The sequence below is a fragment of the Micropterus salmoides genome, unplaced genomic scaffold (assembly GCF_014851395.1).
Source record: "Micropterus salmoides isolate LMB-PRFRI ecotype aquatic unplaced genomic scaffold, ASM1485139v1 Ms_hic_scaffold_3, whole genome shotgun sequence".
Taxonomy (NCBI): domain Eukaryota; kingdom Metazoa; phylum Chordata; class Actinopteri; order Centrarchiformes; family Centrarchidae; genus Micropterus; species Micropterus salmoides.
In genome coordinates, this window is record NW_024042261.1 from 38242790 (window position 1) to 38265706 (window position 22917).

Here is a 22917-nt window from a genome sequence, read left to right on the forward strand (position 1 = left end):
CGTGTGTACTGCGTTTCTACAGCGTGTGTCCTGCGTGTGTCCTGCGTGTGTACTGCGTTTCCACAGCGTGTGTACTGCGTTTCTACAGCGTGTGTACTGCGTGTGTCCTGCGTGTGTCCTGCGTTTCTACAGCGTGTGTACAGCGTGTGTACTGCGTGTGTACTGCGTTTCTACAGCGTGTGTACTGCGTTTCTACAGCGTATGTCCTGCGTGTATACTGTGTGTGTCCTGCGAGTGTCCTGCGTGTATACTGCGTGTGTACTGCGTTTCTACAGCGTGTGTACTGCGTGTGTACTGCGTGTGTCCTGCGAGTGTCCTGCGTGTATACTGCGTGTCTACAGCGTGTGTACAGCGTGTGTACTGCGTGTGTACAGCGTGTGTCCTGCGAGTGTCCTGCGTGTATACTGCGTGTGTACTGCGTTTCTACAGCGTGTGTACTGCGTGTGTCCTGCGAGTGTCCTGCGTGTGTACTGCATTTCTACAGCGTGTGTCCTGCGAGTGTCCTGCGTGTATACTGCGTGTGTACTGCATTTCTACAGCGTGTGTCCTGCGTGTGTACTGCGTGTGTCCTGCGAGTGTCCTGCGTGTGTACTGCGTTTCTACAGCGTGTGTACAGCGTGTGTACAGCGTGTGTACTGCGTGTGTACAGCGTGTGTCCTGCGTGTATATTGCGTGTGTACAGCGTGTGTCCTGCGTGTATATTGCGTGTATACTGCGTGTGTACTGCGAGTGTCCTGCGTGTATATTGCGTGTATACTGCGTGTGTCCTGCGTGTATATTGCGTGTATACTGCGTGTGTCCTGCGTGTATCCTGCGTGTATATTGCGTGTATACTGCGTGTGTCCTGCGTGTATATTGCGTGTATACTGCGTGTGTCCTGCGTGTATATTGCGTGTATACTGCGTGTGTACTGCGAGTGTCCTGCGTGTATATTGCGTGTATACTGCGTGTGTACAGCGAGTGTCCTGCGTGTATATTGCGTGTGTACAGCGTGTGTCCTGCGTGTATATTGCGTGTATACTGCGTGTGTACTGCGAGTGTCCTGCGTGTATATTGCGTGTATACTGCGTGTATACTGCGTGTGTACAGCGTGTGTCCTGCGAGTGTCCTGCGTGTATATTGCGTGTGTACTGCGTTTCTACAGCGTGTGTACAGCGTGTGTACAGCGTGTGTACAGCGTGTGTACAGCGTGTGTACTGCGTTTCTACAGCGTGTGTACTGCGTGTGTACAGCGTGTGTACAGCGTGTGTACTGCGTTTCTACAGCGTGTGTACTGCGTGTGTACAGCGTGTGTACTGCGTTTCTACAGCGTGTGTACTGCGTGTGTACAGCGTGTGTACTGCGTTTCTACAGCGTGTGTACAGCGTGTGTACAGCGTGTGTACAGCGTGTGTACAGCGTGTGTACAGCGTGTGTACTGCGTGTGTACTGCGTGTGTACAGCGTGTGTACAGCGTGTGTACTGCGTTTCTACAGCGTGTGTACAGCGTGTGTACAGCGTGTGTACAGCGTGTGTACAGCGTGTGTACAGCGTGTGTACTGCGTGTGTACAGCGTGTGTACAGCGTGTGTACAGCGTGTGTACTGCGTTTCTACAGCGTGTGTACTGCGTGTGTACAGCGTGTGTACTGCGTTTCTACAGCGTGTGTACAGCGTGTGTACAGCGTGTGTACAGCGTGTGTACTGCGTGTGTACAGCGTGTGTACAGCGTGTGTACAGCGTGTGTACTGCGTTTCTACAGCGTGTGTACTGCGTGTGTACAGCGTGTATATTGCGTGTGTACAGCGTGTGTCCTGCGAGTGTCCTGCGTGTATACTGCGTGTATACTGCGTGTGTCCTGCGAGTGTCCTGCGAGTGTACTGCGTTTCTACAGCGTGTGTACAGCGTGTGTCCTGTGAGTGTCCTGCGAGTGTCCTGCGAGTGTCCTGCGAGTGTCCTGCATGTGTCCTGCGTGTGTACTGCATTTCTACAGCGTGTGTCCTGCGTGTGTACTGCGTGTGTACTGCATTTCTACAGCGTGTGTCCTGCGTGTGTACTGCGTGTGTCCTGCGAGTGTCCTGCGTGTGTACTGCGTTTCTACAGCGTGTGTACTGCGTGTGTACAGCGTGTGTCCTGCGTGTATATTGCGTGTGTACAGCGTGTGTCCTGCGTGTATATTGCGTGTATACTGCGTGTGTACTGCGAGTGTCCTGCGTGTATATTGCATGTATACTGCGTGTATACTGCGTGTACAGCGTGTGTCCTGCGAGTGTCCTGCGTGTATACTGCGTGTATACTGCGCGTGTCCTGCGAGTGTCCTGCGTGTATACTGCGTGTGTACACTGCGTGTATACAGCGTGTGTCCTGCGAGTGTCCTGCGTGTATATTGCGTGTGTACTGCGTGTGTACAGCGTGTGTACAGCGTGTGTACAGCGTGTGTACAGCGTGTGTACAGCGTGTGTACTGCGTTTCTACAGCGTGTGTACAGCGTGTGTACTGCGTTTCTACAGCGTGTGTACAGCGTGTGTACAGCGTGTGTACAGCGTGTGTACTGCGTTTCTACAGCGTGTGTACTGCGTGTGTACAGCGTGTATATTGCGTGTGTACAGCGTGTGTCCTGCGAGTGTCCTGCGTGTATATTGCGTGTATACTGCGTGTGTACTGCATTTCTACAGCGTGTGTCCTGCGTGTATACTGCGTGTGTACTGCGTTTCTACAGCGTGTGTCCTGCGTGTATACTGCGTGTGTACTGCGTTTCTACAGCGTGTGTCCTGCGTGTATACTGCGTGTGTACTGCGTTTCTACAGCGTGTGTCCTGCGTGTATACTGCGTGTGTACTGCGTTTCTACAGCGTGTGTCCTGCGTGTATACTGCGTGTGTACTGCGTTTCTACAGCGTGTGTCCTGCGTGTGTACTGCGTTTCTACAGCGTGTGTCCTGCGTGTATACTGCGTGTGTACTGCGTTTCTACAGCGTGTGTCCTGCGTGTATACTGCGTGTGTACTGCGTTTCTACAGCGTGTGTCCTGCGTGTATACTGCGTGTGTACTGCTTTTCTACAGCGTGTGTCCTGCGTGTATACTGCGTGTGTACTGCGTTTCTACAGCGTGTGTCCTGCGTGTATACTGCGTGTGTACTGCGTGTATATTGCGTGTGTACAGCGTTTCTACAGCGTGTGTCCTGCGTGTATACTGCGTGTGTATTGCGTGTGTACTGCGTTTCTACAGCGCGTGTCCTGCATGTATACTGCGTGTGTACTGCATTTCTACAGCGTGTGTACTGCGTTTCTACAGCGTGTGTACAGCATGTGTACTGCGTGTGTCCTGTGCGTGTCCTGCGTTTCTACAGCGTGTGTACAGCGTGTGTACAGCGTGTGTACTGCGTGTGTACTGCGTTTCTACAGCGTGTGTACTGCGTGTGTACTGCGTTTCTACAGCGTGTGTCCTGCGTGTATACTGTGTGTGTCCTGCGAGTGTCCTGCGTGTATACTGCGTGTGTACTGCGTTTCTACAGCGTGTGTACAGCGTGTGTACTGCGTTTCTACAGCGTGTGTACTGCGTTTCTACAGCGTGTGTACAGCGTTTCTACAGCGTGTGTACTGCGTTTCTACAGCGTGTGTACAGCGTGTGTACAGCGTGTGTACTGCGTTTCTACAGCGTGTGTACTGCGTTTCGACAGCGTGTGTACTGCGTTTCTACAGCGTGTGTCCTGCGTTTCTACAGCGTGTGTCCTGCGTGTGTCCTGCGTTTCTACAGCGTGTGTACAGCGTGTGTACAGCGTGTGTACTGCGTGTGTACTGCGTTTCTACAGCGTATGTACTGCGTTTCTACAGCGTGTGTACTGCGTTTCTACAGCGTGTGTACTGCGTTTCTACAGCGTGTGTCCTGCGTGTGTCCTGCGTTTCTACAGCGTGTGTACAGCGTGTGTACAGCGTGTGTACTGCGTGTGTACTGCGTTTCTACAGCGTATGTCCTGCGTGTATACTGTGAGTGTCCTGCGTGTATACTGCGTGTGTACTGCGTTTCTACAGCGTGTGTCCTGCGTGTGTCCTGCGTGTGTCCTGCGTGTGTACTGCGTTTCCACAGCGTGTGTACTGCGTTTCTACAGCGTGTGTACTGCGTGTGTCCTGCGTGTGTCCTGCGTTTCTACAGCGTGTGTACAGCGTGTGTACTGCGTGTGTACTGCGTTTCTACAGCGTGTGTACTGCGTTTCTACAGCGTATGTCCTGCGTGTATACTGTGTGTGTCCTGCGAGTGTCCTGCGTGTATACTGCGTGTGTACTGCGTTTCTACAGCGTGTGTACTGCGTGTGTACTGCGTGTGTCCTGCGAGTGTCCTGCGTGTATACTGCGTGTATACTGCGTGTATACTGCGTGTCTACAGCGTGTGTACAGCGTGTGTACTGCGTGTGTACAGCGTGTGTCCTGCGAGTGTCCTGCGTGTATACTGCGTGTGTACTGCGTTTCTACAGCGTGTGTACTGCGTGTGTCCTGCGAGTGTCCTGCGTGTGTACTGCATTTCTACAGCGTGTGTCCTGCGAGTGTCCTGCGTGTATACTGCGTGTGTACTGCATTTCTACAGCGTGTGTCCTGCGTGTGTACTGCGTGTGTCCTGCGAGTGTCCTGCGTGTGTACTGCGTTTCTACAGCGTGTGTACAGCGTGTGTACAGCGTGTGTACTGCGTGTGTACAGCGTGTGTCCTGCGTGTATATTGCGTGTGTACAGCGTGTGTCCTGCGTGTATATTGCGTGTATACTGCGTGTGTACTGCGAGTGTCCTGCGTGTATATTGCGTGTATACTGCGTGTGTCCTGCGTGTATATTGCGTGTATACTGCGTGTGTCCTGCGTGTATCCTGCGTGTATATTGCGTGTATACTGCGTGTGTCCTGCGTGTATATTGCGTGTATACTGCGTGTGTCCTGCGTGTATATTGCGTGTGTACAGCGTGTGTCCTGCGTGTATATTGCGTGTATACTGCGTGTGTACAGCGAGTGTCCTGCGTGTATATTGCGTGTGTACAGCGTGTGTCCTGCGTGTATATTGCGTGTATACTGCGTGTGTACTGCGAGTGTCCTGCGTGTATATTGCGTGTATACTGCGTGTATACTGCGTGTGTACAGCGTGTGTCCTGCGAGTGTCCTGCGTGTATATTGCGTGTGTACTGCGTTTCTACAGCGTGTGTACAGCGTGTGTACAGCGTGTGTACAGCGTGTGTACAGCGTGTGTACTGCGTTTCTACAGCGTGTGTACTGCGTGTGTACAGCGTGTGTACAGCGTGTGTACTGCGTTTCTACAGCGTGTGTACTGCGTGTGTACAGCGTGTGTACTGCGTTTCTACAGCGTGTGTACTGCGTGTGTACAGCGTTTCTACAGCGTGTGTACAGCGTGTGTACAGCGTGTGTACAGCGTGTGTACAGCGTGTGTACAGCGTGTGTACAGCGTGTGTACTGCGTGTGTACAGCGTGTGTACAGCGTGTGTACTGCGTTTCTACAGCGTGTGTACAGCGTGTGTACAGCGTGTGTACAGCGTGTGTACAGCGTGTGTACAGCGTGTGTACTGCGTGTGTACAGCGTGTGTACAGCGTGTGTACAGCGTGTGTACTGCGTTTCTACAGCGTGTGTACTGCGTGTGTACAGCGTGTGTACTGCGTTTCTACAGCGTGTGTACAGCGTGTGTACAGCGTGTGTACAGCGTGTGTACTGCGTGTGTACAGCGTGTGTACAGCGTGTGTACAGCGTGTGTACTGCGTTTCTACAGCGTGTGTACTGCGTGTGTACAGCGTGTATATTGCGTGTGTACAGCGTGTGTCCTGCGAGTGTCCTGCGTGTATACTGCGTGTATACTGCGTGTGTCCTGCGAGTGTCCTGCGAGTGTACTGCGTTTCTACAGCGTGTGTACAGCGTGTGTCCTGTGAGTGTCCTGCGAGTGTCCTGCGAGTGTCCTGCATGTGTCCTGCGTGTGTACTGCATTTCTACAGCGTGTGTCCTGCGTGTGTACTGCGTGTGTACTGCATTTCTACAGCGTGTGTCCTGCGTGTGTACTGCGTGTGTCCTGCGAGTGTCCTGCGTGTGTACTGCGTTTCTACAGCGTGTGTACTGCGTGTGTACAGCGTGTGTCCTGCGTGTATATTGCGTGTGTACAGCGTGTGTCCTGCGTGTATATTGCGTGTATACTGCGTGTGTACTGCGAGTGTCCTGCGTGTATATTGCATGTATACTGCGTGTATACTGCGTGTACAGCGTGTGTCCTGCGAGTGTCCTGCGTGTATACTGCGTGTATACTGCGCGTGTCCTGCGAGTGTCCTGCGTGTATACTGCGTGTGTACACTGCGTGTATACAGCGTGTGTCCTGCGAGTGTCCTGCGTGTATATTGCGTGTGTACTGCGTGTGTACAGCGTGTGTACAGCGTGTGTACAGCGTGTGTACAGCGTGTGTACAGCGTGTGTACTGCGTTTCTACAGCGTGTGTACAGCGTGTGTACTGCGTTTCTACAGCGTGTGTACAGCGTGTGTACAGCGTGTGTACAGCGTGTGTACTGCGTTTCTACAGCGTGTGTACTGCGTGTGTACAGCGTGTATATTGCGTGTGTACAGCGTGTGTCCTGCGAGTGTCCTGCGTGTATATTGCGTGTATACTGCGTGTGTACAGCGTGTGTACAGCGTGTGTACAGCGTGTGTCCTGCGAGTGTCCTGCGTGTATATTGCGTGTATACTGCGTGTGTCCTGCGAGTGTCCTGCGTGTATATTGCGTGTATACTGCGTGTATACTGCGTGTGTACAGCGTGTGTCCTGCGAGTGTCCTGCGTGTATATTGCGTGTGTACTGCGTTTCTACAGCGTGTGTACAGCGTGTGTACAGCGTGTGTCCTGCGTGTGTCCTGCGTGTGTACTGCGTTTCTACAGCGTGTGTACTGCGTGTGTCCTGCGTGTGTACTGCGTGTGTCCTGCGTGTGTACAGCGTGTGTACAGCGTGTGTACAGCGTGCGTCCTGCGAGTGTCCTGCGTGTATATTGCGTGTGTACTGCGTTTCTATAGCGTGTGTACAGCGTGTGTACAGCGTGTGTACAGCGTGTGTACTGCGTTTCTACAGCGTGTGTACTGCGTGTGTCCTGCGTGTGTACTGCGTGTGTCCTGCGTGTGTCCTGCGTGTGTACTGCGTTTCTACAGCGTGTGTACAGCGTGTGTACAGCGTGTGTACAGCGTGTGTACAGCGTGTGTACAGCGTGTGTACTGCGTTTCTACAGCGTGTGTACTGCGTGTGTCCTGCGTGTGTCCTGCGTGTGTCCTGCGTGTGTACTGCGTTTCTACAGCGTGTGTACAGCGTGTGTCCTGCGAGTGTCCTGCGAGTGTCCTGCGTGTGTCCTGCGTGTGTCCTGCGTGTGTACTGCGTGTGTACTGCATTTCTACAGCGTGTGTCCTGCGAGTGTCCTGCGTGTATACTGCGTGTGTACTGCATTTCTACAGCGTGTGTCCTGCGTGTGTCCTGCGTGTGTACTGCGTGTGTACTGCGTGTGTACTGCGTTTCTACAGCGTGTGTACTGCGTGTGTACAGCGTGTGTCCTGCGTGTATATTGCGTGTGTACAGCGTGTGTCCTGCGAGTGTCCTGCGTGTATATTGCGTGTATACTGCGTGTGTACTGCGAGTGTCCTGCGTGTATATTGCGTGTATACTGCGTGTATACTGCGTGTGTACAGCGTGTGTCCTGCGAGTGTCCTGCGTGTATATTGCGTGTATACAGCGTGTGTCCTGCGAGTGTCCTGCGTGTATATTGCGTGTATACTGCGTGTGTACTGCGAGTGTCCTGCGTGTATATTGCGTGTATACTGCGTGTATACTGCGTGTGTACAGCGTGTGTCCTGCGAGTGTCCTGCGTGTATATTGCGTGTATACTGCGTGTGTCCTGCGAGTGTCCTGCGTGTATATTGCATGTATACTGCGTGTATACTGCGTGTGTACAGCGTGTGTCCTGCGAGTGTCCTGCGTGTATATTGCGTGTGTACTGCGTTTCTACAGCGTGTGTACAGCGTGTGTACAGCGTGTGTACAGCGTGTGTACAGCGTGTGTACTGCGTTTCTACTGCGTTTCTACAGCGTGTGTACAGCGTGTGTACAGCGTGTGTACAGCGTGTGTACTGCGTTTCTACAGCGTGTGTACAGCGTGTGTACTGCGTGTGTACTGCGTGTGTACAGCGTGTGTACAGCGTGTGTACTGCGTTTCTACAGCGTGTGTACAGCGTGTGTACTGCGTTTCTACAGCGTGTGTACTGCGTGTGTACAGCGTGTGTCCTGCGAGTGTCCTGCGTGTATATTGCGTGTATACTGCGTGTATACTGCGTGTATACTGCGTGTGTACAGCGTGTGTCCTGCGAGTGTCCTGCGTGTATATTGCGTGTGTACTGCGTTTCTACAGCGTGTGTACAGCGTGTGTACAGCGTGTGTACAGCGTGTGTCCTGCGTGTATACTGCGTGTGTCCTGCGAGTGTCCTGCGTGTATATTGCGTGTGTACAGCGTGTGTCCTGCGAGTGTCCTGCGTGTATATTGCGTGTATACTGCGTGTATACTGCGTGTGTACTGCGTGTGTACAGCGTGTGTCCTGCGAGTGTCCTGCGTGTATATTGCGTGTGTACAGCGTGTGTCCTGCGAGTGTCCTGCGTGTATATTGCGTGTATACTGCGTGTGTCCTGCTAGTGTCCTGCGTGTATATTGCGTTTGTACAGCGTGTGTCCTGCGAGTGTCCTGCGTGTATATTGCGTGTATACTGCGTGTATACTGCGTGTGTACAGCGTGTGTACAGCGTGTGTACAGCGTGTGTCCTGCGTGTATATTGCGTGTATACTGCGTGTGTACAGCGTGTGTACAGCGTGTGTACAGCGTGTGTACAGCGTGTGTCCTGCGTGTATATTGCGTGTATACTGCGTGTGTCCTGCGAGTGTCCTGCGTGTATATTGCGTGTGTACAGCGTGTGTCCTGCGAGTGTCCTGCGTGTATATTGCGTGTATACTGCGTGTATACTGCGTGTGTACAGCGTGTGTCCTGCGAGTGTCCTGCGTGTATATTGCGTGTATACTGCGTGTGTCCTGCGAGTGTCCTGCGTGTACAGCGTGTGTCCTGCGAGTGTCCTGCGTGTATATTGCGTGTATACTGCGTGTGTACAGCGTGTGTCCTGCGAGTGTCCTGCGTGTATACTGCGTGTATACTGCGTGTGTACAGCGAGTGTCCTGCGAGTGTCCTGCGAGTGTCCTGCGTGTATATTGTGTGTGTACTGCGTTTCTACAGCGTGTGTACAGCGTGTGTACAGCGTGTGTACTGCGTGTGTCCTGCGTGTGTACTGCGTGTGTACTGCGTGTGTACAGCGAGTGTCCTGCGAGTGTCCTGCGTGTATATTGTGTGTGTACTGCGTTTCTACAGCGTGTGTACAGCGTGTGTACTGCGTGTGTCCTGCGAGTGTCCTGCGTGTATATTGCGTGTGTACTGTGTTTCTACAGCGTGTGTACAGCGTGTGTACAGCGTGTGTACAGCGTGTGTACTGCGTTTCTACAGCGTGTGTCCTGCGTGTGTCCTGCGTGTGTCCTGCGTGTGTACTGCGTGTGTACTGCGTGTCCTGCGTGTGTCCTGCGTGTGTACTGCGTGTGTCCTGCGTGTGTACTGCGTTTCTACAGCGTGTGTACTGCGTGTGTCCTGCGTGTGTCCTGCGAGTGTCCTGCGTGTATATTGCGTGTATACTGCGTGTATACTGCGTGTATACTGTGTGTGTCCTGCGAGTGTCCTGCGTGTATATTGCGTGTATACTGCGTTTCTACAGCGTGTGTACAGCGTGTGTACAGCGTGTGTACAGCGTGTGTACTGCGTTTCTACAGCGTGTGTCCTGCGTGTGTACTGTGTGTGTACTGCGTGTGTACTGCGTTTCTACAGCGTGTGTACAGCGTGTGTACTACGTTTCTACAGCGTGTGTCCTGCGTGTGTACTGCGTGTGTACTGCGTTTCTACAGCGTGTGTCCTGCGTGTGTACTGTGTGTGTACTGCGTGTGTACTGCGTTTCTACAGCGTGTGTACAGCGTGTGTACTGCGTTTCTACAGCGTGTGTCCTGCGTGTGTACTGTGTGTGTACTGCGTGTGTACTGCGTTTCTACAGCGTGTGTACAGCGTGTGTACTGCGTTTCTACAGCGTGTGTCCTGCGTGTGTACAGCGTGTGTACTGCGTGTGTACTGTGTGTGTACTGCGTGTGTACTGCGTTTCTACAGCGTGTGTACAGCGTGTGTACTGCGTTTCTACAGCGTGTGTCCTGCGTGTGTACTGTGTGTGTACTGCGTGTGTACTGCGTTTCTACAGCGTGTGTCCTGCGTGTGTACTGTGTGTGTACTGCGTGTGTACTGCGTTTCTACAGCGTGTGTACAGCGTGTGTACTGCGTTTCTACAGCGTGTGTCCTGCGTGTGTACTGCGTGTGTACTGCGTTTCTACAGCGTGTGTCCTGCGTGTGTACTGCGTGTGTACTGCGTGTGTACTGCGTTTCTACAGCGTGTGTCCTGCGTGTGTACTGCGTGTGTACTGCGTGTGTCCTGCGTGTGTCCTGCGAGTGTCCTGCGTGTATATTGCGTGTATACTGCGTGTATACTGCGTGTATACTGTGTGTGTCCTGCGAGTGTCCTGCGTGTATATTGCGTGTATACTGCGTGTGTCCTGCGAGTGTCCTGCGTGTATACTGCGTGTGTACTGCGTTTCTATAGCGTGTGTACAGCGTGTGTACAGCGTGTGTACAGCGTGTGTACAGCGTGTGTACTGCGTTTCTACAGCGTGTGTACAGCGTGTGTACAGCGTGTGTACAGCGTGTGTACAGCGTGTGTACTGCGTTTCTACAGCGTGTGTACAGCGTGTGTACAGCGTGTGTACAGCGTGTGTACTGCGTTTCTACAGCGTGTGTCCTGCGTGTGTACTGTGTGTGTACTGCGTGTGTACTGCGTTTCTACAGCGTGTGTACAGCGTGTGTACTGCGTTTCTACAGCGTGTGTCCTGCGTGTGTACTGCGTGTGTACTGCGTGTGTACTGCGTTTCTACAGCGTGTGTCCTGCGTGTGTACTGCGTGTGTACTGCGTGTGTACTGCGTGTGTACTGCGTGCACCTTCACAGGACAGGCCGTGTGATGTCACTCCTGACAGAGCCTCTCTGCAGACGTTACAGTACGTCGGTCTGGCGTGAGAGCAGGCGTACCAGTTGTGCATCCCGCTGAAGTGGTCCATGCTGTACTGGGTGGACTGGGAGACACAGAGACAGTCAGAACCTGGTACTGGGCCGATATCTGGCTGATACAGCAGCTCTGATCTAAGTGTTTTTAAGTTTGTTTTTTTATTATACATGTATTTTAATTAAGAACAGTTTCTTATTTACAATAACGGCCTGGCTGGAGACATAAGGCCTCCTGTGGGAAAGGGTACTGGGATTAAATAAAAACATAAAGCAACAGACGGAGGACGCAGGACAACAACTCAGTCACAACAACCAACCTGAAAACCAGGGACAAGGACACAAAGAGACCAGATGAGAAAAATTAAAAGACAGATAAGAAACATGATAAAAGACGATCTACAGAGAGTAGACGATACAACAAACGGCACAATAGTTGAATAATAAAAACAACCTAGATAGTAGCAGAGCGACATATAAGAACAACACATAACATCACATGAAGCAAATCTAACAGAGGATAAAGATCTACTGTAGAGAGCAAAGCAGCTCTCCTTTAAACTTCAGAATGAAGCAGAACTCAGTGTGTTTCTGCTTCATTCATTAATACAACATGCTGCTGTCTCTCTCTGTGAGGCCCTTTGTGCTTTGTTTGATAACGGCTCTGCAAATAAAGTTTAAGGTTTAATTATAATATTAGATTCGACTCTAATATTATAATAACACAATAATACAGGACTTGTATCTGTTCTGATATCTGCATAATAGATCTCTGCGCTCTAAATATTGACATCGGCCTTTCATAAACCCGTATCAGTCCACCAGTATTAATCACGCAGTTCACCTCATAGTTCTGTCGGTTCTGGACGCTGCGCAGAGCCGCCATCCACTCCTCCATCTCCTTCCTGTTGTCAGCACACAGAATCAGACGCCTGCAGGGGGTGATGACCTACGCACACGCACACGCACACACACACACACACACACACACACACACATACACACAGTGCTGTTGTTGCCCATTGTTCTGGTTATATGAATAAAACACTGCAGGAGTGTGTGTGGTTGTCATTTTAAGAGAAACAGACTTCCACTTCCTGTTCAGCTGCTCCACAATGAAGCGTCTGTTTCCCACAAAGACAGAAATAGACCTGCGAGCGAGCGTGCGCACACACACACACACACACACACACACACCAGCAGATCTGACTCTGTTTTTGAAACAACACCTGAGGGTCTGACAGAACAAACACTCGTCTGTGTAGTCGTATGGCGGCGGCTTCCTGTTTGACGTCCTGCTGTCACTTTTTATTCCAAACTTTCCTTTTGAACGTGTTAAAAACTAACGAGCAGCTCCGACCTCTGACTCTCCTCCTCCCTCGTCCTCAGGAGCCAGAAGATTTATACAAAGGACGTGAAGCCTGGCGATAAAAATAAAAGCTGAGGCTCAGAGCTCCGTTCACATTCATTCAAACCAACGACGTGTGCAGGACTTTCAGAAAACAGGGTTCACATCAGTGCTCAGCACTGCACGAACCTGTGGAACCAGAACCTAACATGGTTCTGTTTGTCCCGATTCCTGGGTCTAAATCTGGGCTCTGCTCTGGAGGCGATAATAAACCCAAGTTCAGGTTCTTTCGGGGGTTTAAGGGGCAGAACTGTCTGTGTTTGGTTGAGTAGAGGACGACTACAACGACCACAACAACAATAAAACACAATAATAATAATTCTGTCTCTTCTGATATTGTGTCACTTAACACCTCCTGCTAGCATAGCAGTTAGCGTGACCTGCTGGCGTTGCTCCTGCTGGCTTCCCACCAGGCTGCAATGCAGAACTCCCACAGGAAAACTGCCTATTTAAGGCAACTAGCGATTTAAACATTAAACTGCACGTTTGGTGTTGAAGCTTTTGATTTCAGCCCCGCTTGTATTTCAGTTTCATCTTGTGAGTGTGGATATTACCAAAGGCGTCCTGTACTTATTCTTATTTATTATTTGTGGGTCCTCGGTGGTGCCGGCTTGCTTTGACGGTGAGCTTCTCGTGAATCCTGCCCGTTCTCCACAGGATTAAACTCTAAACTCTGGATTTATTTTTTGGGGTGTATTTATGTTTCTGGAAAAGATTTGCAGTAATAAAGCTCATCCTGGTCAAGTCCTCCACCTCTTCTGTGCACCTCTGGTCCATAAGCTTCACTTTAAGTTCTAATCACCTGCTGCATGTGGCTCCGCTGGACCACTCGCTCAATCAATACTTCTACCAGTACTCCTTTATATTTATTTATATTTTATCATATTTTCTACTTACCTACTTTCTATCTATTATTTCCATTCCTTATACGCTGACATGAAAGTAACAAAAGTATTTCTGAACAGTAAGACGTACAGGCACACAATATGCAGATCACATGTTGTCCGAGCCTGTGTTTCCTGTCGCATGACGGCAGGCGAGCGGAGCTTCATCTGACCCGGTGTGACTGGAAATAATGAGCAAATATTTGCAGAGGATCTGTACCGAGTCCACCGCGTCACGGTCTGAAGACTGAAGCGAGAGAAGAAAGTGAGGGAGGACAGGGAGGCTTCAGCAGCACAGCGTCAGTCAGGAACATGTAGCTGTCAGTTGAACCTGATCCGACAAGAGTCTGAATGATAGATCAGATTTATTTATCTGGAACTGAAAATTATATCATTAAAAGGATCAGAGCTGCAGTTCTACACACACTGCATGTAAATAATAAATTAATTTGCTATAATTCATTTGTATTTGTTTAGTTTTTGTTATGCTAAACGTACCTAACACCGCCAGCCCCCCCGCCTGACTTCAGTAATCTGACAGTGAGAAGCAGAAACTTCCTCGTGCTTCGGCAAAGACACAAACGTTGGCTTCAGTGCTGGAACGAGATCTCGGGATGTTAAAACGTGACGATATTCCTCGTTAACAGCGTTGGACAGTTACTCAGTTACTGCAGTATTACTACTCTCCCCAGTAACTAGTACTGTAAGGTTTACTATTCCCTTGCTGCCCAGCATCACCGGCTCTGTCAGGTTCGTTATTGTTCCAGTAAAGTGGATTCATTTCTAAAACGAGCTGCTGAACAGGCCGCCGTCACTTTTTGAGGACTTAACTTTTTTTAAGGAGTAAAAAGTAACTCATTACACTTCCACTTCAACTTGCTGAAGTTAGCAGAGAAGACGCCCCCCCGCCACTTTTAAACAGTTTGCGTGGCAGCGTGTTGGTAACAGGTGGAAACAATAAACGCCGACAGACGAGACAAGAAACAAAATGCACCTGCACTGTTTTGCATTTTGTGACTTTCAGTTTCAGATATTCTGTCATTGAAGATTTCTTAAAATTTGTGTTTAAATGTCGTCCGGTGAGCTCAGTGTGTCGTCACTCCATTCTCTAATGGCTTTAAATGCAAAGGTATAAAACTGTGAAAAGGAGTACAGCGTGTACTTTAAATATCTTTAATATATAAAACCAACTTCACTCCCTCACACAGTCTCCTCTTCCTCTCTGTCCTCACGTCCACACTAACAACATGAAGGTTAAAACTAAAGAACAATAAAACCTGCTCAGGAAGTCCAGCGCAACAGATGGAGGTGAGTCTTACACAAGAACTTGAACATGTCAGCAGTCCGAGCAGTTCTTCCTTGAAAAGGCTCGGTCACCTTTAGTTTTTAACCTGGATCAGGGGAGGTGGAGGAGCATCTGATCGGACCACCTCAGGGCTGTGACAGGAGTGTGAACATGTAAAGGTTCTGACAAATAAGAAGGCGCCAAACCATTTTAAAATCTTAAAATGAATCCTAGAGAGTACGGGAGGTTGAAACCGGGGTGACGCGCTCTCCTCTCTGCTGTGAATCTATAGGCAGAATAACTTTTACAAATAAAACCATCAATCTGATTATTGATTCTCTGTTTCAGTTGTTTGCTGATGTCGCTTCTGACGTTTTATTTCCTGCTCACATTTCTGGATTCTCAGAGACGTTTCACATGAGTCCATGATGTTAGTAAGCCCCTAATCACCAGGCCTGTAACAGCTGTGTCCATCATTTAAACCAATTAGCTCTCTTACCGTCTGATCCTCGACTCGTCACCCAGAAACACAGAGACGCCGCTTTGAATCTGTCTGGCTCAAAAATCCACTCCACAATCTGGTCCAAATCCAGAGTCCTGATCCAGCAGGGTTCAGATCTTGAGGAGAGCTGGTTCTGGTCTGAGTTACAGTGATGGTCTATCGCTCCTCAGCTGCTCACTCTCTCTCTCTCTACTGGCCACGCCCACATCCCCAAGTATGACTCAAGCCTACTTCCTGTCTGTCGTCACCCCGACTCCCACCCCCCCCACTCCCAAACACACCACCGCTTTTACAGCAGGAAGTGACAGAGTATACCAAAATAAGACTCTTAAGGTTAAGTTTCAGATTAAATTCTTATTATATCTTTATTATAAAAGATAATTTGTGTAAAATGACATAATTCTGATCAATAATTAATTTATGCAGCAAACACGCCGTTAGGCGGAAATTACTCCACTAGATGTATCTGATAATGTCTAAAGATAAGCTACAAAACTACTGGACCCAGCACAACGCCTCCCCTACACTGACTCCTGACACCGACCACATAGACCACAAAACTACTGGACCCAGCACAACGCCTCCCCGACACTGACCCCCTACACTGACTCCTGACACCGACCACAAAGACCACAAAACTACTGGACCCAGCACAACGCCGACTCCTGATGCCGACTCCCCGACGCTGACTCCACATATGGATAAAAACCAACGCTGACCAGTTGCTAATGTTATCTGATGCAAAATACCACAGGTGTGTTCTTTTCCACATGGCTTCACCAGCTCACGGTCCACATCACTCTCCAGCTCTACTCACCGTGAAGCTGTTGTTGACGTTCTTGGTGCTGGACTCGGCCACGCTGGCGTCAGTCAGGTCCACCTCGTCGAAGATTATCGACTACAGACAGGAAAAAACACCACAGATCAAACCTGAACCGACATCAGCACCTCACCTTCAGGAGGGGGAGGCATGGACAACAGGCAGGCAGGTGACCTTGTGACCCTGTCCTGCAGCCTGGCTCACCTTGGCAGTCTGAGCGTAGTACAGAGTCCTCCCTCTCAGCTTGAAGTATCGTCTCTTCCAGCGCTGGAACGAGTTGGTTTGTTTCAGCAGGTTGCCCTCCTTCAGCACCGTCTGCAACACAGCGGAGTTCATCAGCACAGGCTGATTTATGTTCGCTGCAGAGAAACTTCTGTAGAGCGACATCATCCTACAGAGACTGATAAAGCCGGGTAGGTGAGAGGAAGTCTTCTCACTGAGTTTTATATTGGTTATTTTTCCACACAGCCGGTAGAATAAATGGGTTTAATTCTTCTTATGTGAGACTGAATATTCTGAGCATTTAGTGTGGTCGGCTGAAAGTGTTTATTTTAGGTTAGTAGCTGTCTCGTGTTGGATGTATGGATTGGATGGATTTTGGTTTCGTTGCTTTATGAAGTTAATTTGGAACACTTTTCATCAACACACTGAAAAAACATAATTATGGGATGTTTTCACAGGTGACTGAAATATTGAAATAATAATATTACAGTACATAAAAACACGACTGAATACTTCATTTTAAACAGCTGGACGTTCAGCTGACCGTGTGAGTTTTTACATTTTACAACAAGATGAATTAGGACAGATGATTTTCAACGTGACGAACTGAGCTCACAAATCATCTCAGCCTTACGGATCACACAGCTCGTGCCTCACCGGCGTCAGGGGGACAAACGCTCGACTGTACTCGTCTTGTGACGGAGTCGACAACAGCAGCCGCTCAGGTCCCGAGTTCCCTTCATGGTTATTTAAAGGCTGCAGGTCAAACAGCTGCTGGCTCCGACTGACTGCAGTTATCTAACGTTTAATAAAAACAACATGATGATAGTTTCCTCGCTGGAGGAGTTGATTTTGACTCTTTTGTTGTTTTTACACAAACTTGTTTTTGCTATATTTTATAGTAGAATCAGTTTAATGTTCATTAGAGCGGACACCTGATTAGACAATCAACATAAAACAAGTATTGATAATCAATTCTTTAAACATTCTTATCCCTGTCTGCGGCACAGACAGTAACAAAGTCTACCGCCTACATTACCCATGATGCACCAACACCATGAGCTGTCTCTGCTGCACTAGACAGGTTTGCACAGTTTAAACACCTTAATGAAACACAACAGCAGCTTCAAACATAAAATAAAGAGACACAGGTACACAAATGAAACATCGCCACTCCCTGACTTTCCCCTCCGGGGGATTAATAACAGTATATATCTTATCTTATGTGCATTTGTTCTATAAAATTTCAAATTATTATTATTTTCATTGTTTGTTATTTTAGTAACTGTTCCTTTATTAATTTTTTTTAAATCTCACATTTGATACTGATTTTTATTTTTTGTCTATTAATATCCACACACACATTTACTGTTTAATTAATTATTTATTATATTATAACTTTATTTAATCTATTATATTATTATTAATAAAATTGTAATATTTATTTTTCCTTTATATATATTATTTATATTCTTTTTTTAAACACATGCTTTTTATTTACTTATCTAATGAAATGTATGAAATTAATTGTTCTTTTGTCATTTATTTGTAGCTTTGGCAATATTGTTGTTTTACATTCATGCCAATAAAGCTGAACTGAATTTAATTAAGCACCATGTATTAAATGTATTTTAATGTTTCCCCATTTATAGATCCACAGAGCTGGTTTTAAATGTGACGGAAACATCTGGACGTCTGTAAAAGGACTTGATGGATTCCTGAGACTCTGACGCAGCGGTCGGCCTTTAAACGAGTTTCCTCCTCCTGAACACAAACATCTCATTATTTCCCACATGACTCATTTATCATGTTTTTGTCTCAGACTGTGAAATCTCCCAAAACATCGGCTTTAAATAGAAACTCGGCGGCCTCCAGCCAAACTCGCTTCCTGTGACACAAACATCCACGTCAGTCTGAGCTGAGCTGCCTTCAAGGGCCGTCGGACCTGACGGGCCTCGGGGTCAGCACGCATCCTGACATCCGTGGGACAAGGTCGGGCCTGTAGTTAAAATGTTGCATCGACATAAAGACTAAATAAATGTTTAAAACTGAGAATGGAGGTTCTTCAGACAAAGAGGAGGTGTTACGTAAAGCAACGTCGCAGCAGACTGCAGCATCAGAGACACTGCTGAGTGAACGAATGAACCTCTCTGTGAAGGGCTGAAGGTGTAAATGCTCAGGTGTTAACGACACGACGAACGTCTCTCCTGTCAGGGCAGCAAAAGTCTCTAATAAAAAAGCTCTACTCCAAGGCTTTAAATGGTCTTCAGTGTGATTAAAACTCTATGGAAGCCTATAGGGGACTAAATTAAAACGTTAACGGCAGCGGTGCACCAAACTGAAAATAACGGAAAAAATTGCAGAATACCAAACATTCACATTATTTCAGTTTATGTGCAAACGGCTCGGACACTTTAAAATGCTTCCACACTGCCGGCATGGCAACGCAGTAGTTTGGTAAAATTAATACTCGGTGTTTTGACTGATTAACACCGAAAGTGCTATTGTTGCTATTTTCGGCCGATTGATTTCGGTGGTCGAACATTCGGTGCATCTCTAGATAGCGGTAACTTCAGAAAGAAATTAACTTTGTTCTGCCACTGTACGGAGATAATATTCAAATTCAATAAGCGAAGCAGCTCCGGCGTGCTTTGATTCGGTTTAGAAAAGTTCGTGGTGTGCGTTAAAATAAAAAGTCAACGCTGATTTGCCTTAATGAGGAGCGACGGATTTCATTTTCATTTGAATAAAGCCTGGGACTGTCGCCTCAGACAAAGCTTGGAAAAAGGCGCCCCTCACCTTGTTAAGGCCAATTAATACTTCTGGGTTGAATCTACACAACTCCCCAAAATGTAACGACAGTCGCGGCGACGCAGACCGTAACAACTGCGATTGGTCGTCCTTGTTCTTCTTCTCTTCTCCTCCGACGCCTTCTCTCGTTTCTACGTTTTAATAATTTCACTAACAGAAACTGCTGTTCAACACCGATCTCGCCTGCACCAACGAAGAAGAAGGAACGCTGTGGAACATGGAAACCGCCAACTAGCATTTTGGCCCAAACTACTGTCTCTCCGACTCTCTCTTCATCCAGATCGCACGCTTTAGGATATTCTGTGTGACCTCCTTTTCATAACTAATGTAATATTTTTCCACTGAGCCTCCCCTGAAGCAGCCTGGACCCCCCAGCGGGGGCCCTCCTCCCACTTTAGGCTCCCATAAAACTCCCTGCCATCGTGTTTATTTTGCTGCTGTGGCCTCAAAGTGATTTTTTATGTTCAGGAGTCGTGATTCTTGTGTCTGAACAATTACAGACGGGTTTGAAATCTTACGCCATGTCTTAGTGCTTTAGGAAGTTACAATATGAGGCTCTACCGTTAGCGGATGACACAGTTTTGTTAAAATGGCGGGGACGGGGTCATTTGAGCCAAAAGATATTTGACTGTAATATTACATTGCATTTTTATGTGACATTATGTATTTCAGACCAGAAGCCATCACGTCAGGCTTCGACTCCTCTCGTGGGGAGAGGTACAATCAGGACGCACGGGACGTGAAGATCAACAGGATGACTTTAAAGCGATGCATTTATAAGAAACAACCAGGAGACACAGCTGCGATGTTTCGCTACTAAATGCAATTAAATGTTGGGACCTGCCGTTTGAGTTTGCATGATAAAATGCCACTGATGTCACAGACCCCCAAGAGACCACTTTTTTTGGAAAGCCATATTTTAAAAAGTCTATTTTAGATCTAAATTCCCAGTGATGCACCACATCCTAAAATATACGTATATGTTTCAGCTGGAGACCTTACTGTCATGGACTCAGTTTATAGCCTAAGGGACTCCAAACTTTGGTTTCGTTATATAATGACAAATTAACAACCTTGTACATCCTGAATGTATCACATCCACCAACCTCATGTACATATAATGTTGCATAATTACTGCAATTTCTTTTTTATTTATACCAGCATCCTTTGCACTAGGGCTGGACAGTAAGGCCAAAAATGTTATCAAGGTAAAAAGTTTCACATCTTTCGATATTGATGATTAATCATATAATTAAAGGCTTATTTTCACTCCTGAGTGAAAGTTGAAGACACCTGATGGTTAATTGTGGTTTGAACTCGTCTTTATGGTCAGAACACTTGAAGCCAAACAGTGGATCACTTCACAAATCTGAGGCAGAACATTGAAAACAATCATGTCAAGTCTTTGTCAACAGATGTGCAAAAGCTTTCTTTAAATCCTTTTTCCTCAACAAAAAAAACCCCATCTTGATAAAATAAAATTAAGTCCTAATTTGTGTGTGATTCAAGTGAATGAAATAAAATATTTATTTAACATTTGTAAAATTTTTATTGCAATAAATAATGTTCCTGTTTTATTGTCCAGCCCTATGTCGCACTATTTCTTCCCACTGTTTTTGTTTACTGTTCTTCTTGTATCTGTTTGTGTTGAGCTTGTTGTTTGTTTATGCTTGTTTTGTGTGTTTTGTGTGCACACATACCTGGCGACTAAAGGTGATTCTGTTTCTGGTTCAGTGCAGGTATTTCCGCGCTTCTGAGGCGCACGTGAAGGCAGCACATCGCTGGTAGTGAAGCTAAATAAAGACCCGCTTGTATAAATTAAATGACGTTGTCGAGTTGAGCAATCTGCTCGTTAATTACCGACATGTCTGCTGATATAAACGTTATAAATGAGGGTTATAACCCCACATCATAAACTTGTATAATAACTGAGGACCGTTATGTCTAATAAAGCGGATTTTCCGACCGAGCATCCCCCCAACTGTCACCCCAGAGTGCAGCCCCCCTCCCGGGTGGGCGGCGGTGGGAAACAGCGGGGCTTTTTTGGCCCGAGACCCTTCAGCTAGCAGGAATTAGCCGGTTCAGCTTCGGCTTTATTACCGATTTCTTATCGTTTAACGGTGCAAATAACACCCCCCACAACACTGGGCTGTATTTACATGCTGTAGCTGCGTCCTGGATACACTTTCTCCCAGAACAAAGGTCTGAGTAAAGTTTAGACCCAGTTTTGGTTCTGGTTTTATTAAGTTAGCAAAGAGCTAACGTTACATTTCCGGTTAAAGACATTCACATTTTAAAAAACCCGGAGCTTCCAGCGTTTAGTTATGTCCCTACATTATGTTTTAACCCGGGTATCGACTAAAATCAAGAGTTTGGTAACTACAACTTATTTCGCGCACTGTGTGAAGCGCAGCAGCTGTGGCCCTTAGCCCAAAATATACCGTTTGCTCTCGGAGACAGAAGACTGGATCCAAACTCCATATAAAATCCGTCAGATTTCAAGTGACATCGCTCATTAAAAAAAATTTGCAAAATCAAAAACAACAATTAAAGTCGTTCAAGGTTCAAATACACCCACTCTTCTTTTCGGCATAATCCAAAACCACCAAGCAGCAGCGATTTTATTTAAATAACGCCTCAGCCGCTCGCTGCCGCCTACCACTGAGTAACTTTCCCATTAGTGTAGGAAGAGGATGTGAGGGGGGCCAAAGGTGTCAAACCGGTAACAAAACATGACATATTATAAACACATGAGAAGTTTAGTGTGTCTGGTTTATGCCGTATTACACAGCAGCCCCTGTGTGGTCGGAAAAGATCTTAACTGACAGTGGACATTGTGTATAATTTGTCTCCTAACGGAGGAAATGTTAAACTGATAGATTTTCGTATGGAGTTCTGCGAGCCGTTCTATCACTGGAGGACACCGGTGCATCTCGGGGCTGTGTGGCCCAACCCCGCTGAATGAAAACAGACACCGAGCAGAGAGAATGTGCGCTGAGATCCGCCGGGGCTTCGAACCCTCTTTACCTTGCTGCGGATCTGGCCGGACGTGGACACTTTTCGGATGAGTTTCTGCGGGGTTCCGGGCTCCTGCTCCGGCTCGCTGTCCGACGACTCGTCCGGGCACCGGGCCGCGGCAGACTCCGGTCCCCCTACCTCCGCCATCCTGCCATCAGACCCCCGTTGAGGACCAGGGGAGGGAGCGCCCCCCAGCGGCCGAGACCAGGCCACACACAGAGGTGACATATGGGCGCTTACTGACCTCTGGTGGCCAAAAGCTGATACTACAATAACTCATTATATATTTCCACCACTACATGGAGGAGCAGTTTGGAGGGCTCACCACACTCAACTGCGCCACCTGGAGGAATTTCACCTGCAGGAAATCATTAAGAGATTTAAATACTTAAATACTCAGGATACACAGAAAGGCCACTCAGGTTTGAACACACTTAGCCAGAGACGGGAGTTCAAAACTAAAGATGCTTTTTATTAATATAATAATAAAATGCAGACAAGCAATTTGAGAATAAACAGTATATAAAATATTGCACAATAGAACAAGCCAACTTTATTGTTCGGTACCTCATTGACACCGAGGTTACCAGCTAGTACCGGGCCAGATCAATACACTTCATTGGTCAACTATTATTCACAAATCTACATTAAACACACACTCACGTGCACACGCACACAGTTGACCAGGGGAACCCCAGAAAAATCAAGTACAAAGAAATAATACTACATTCACCTTCAAAAATAATAAATTGTTCAAATCAATACCCAAAATAAAAGATAAAATGAATATGATTTAAAAAAAAATCCCCAAACC

At 47.8% G+C, this 22917-nt stretch overlaps 1 protein-coding gene across 3 annotated transcripts in view; it reads right to left on the reverse strand.

Moving 5' to 3' along the window:
- The window catches only part of LOC119882796 (diacylglycerol kinase delta-like), a 44798-nt gene extending 22515 nt beyond the window's left edge, over positions 1-22283 (reverse strand). For 2 of the 3 annotated variants that reach the window (XM_038693051.1, XM_038693050.1), the window contains exons 1-5: positions 22113-22283; positions 16257-16367; positions 16050-16130; positions 11998-12102; positions 11092-11224 (exon numbers count right to left, since the gene is read on the reverse strand). In XM_038693051.1, the coding sequence (XP_038548979.1) occupies positions 11092-11224; positions 11998-12102; positions 16050-16130; positions 16257-16367; positions 22113-22250 (568 nt within the window). In that variant the 5' untranslated portion in view covers positions 22251-22283. Of the gene's footprint in view, positions 1-11091; positions 11225-11997; positions 12103-15229; positions 15443-16049; positions 16131-16256; positions 16368-22112 lie in introns of those variants that run through there. The other variant, XM_038693052.1, reaches the window with a different exon arrangement.
- Positions 22284-22917: the final 634 nt, after the last annotated feature.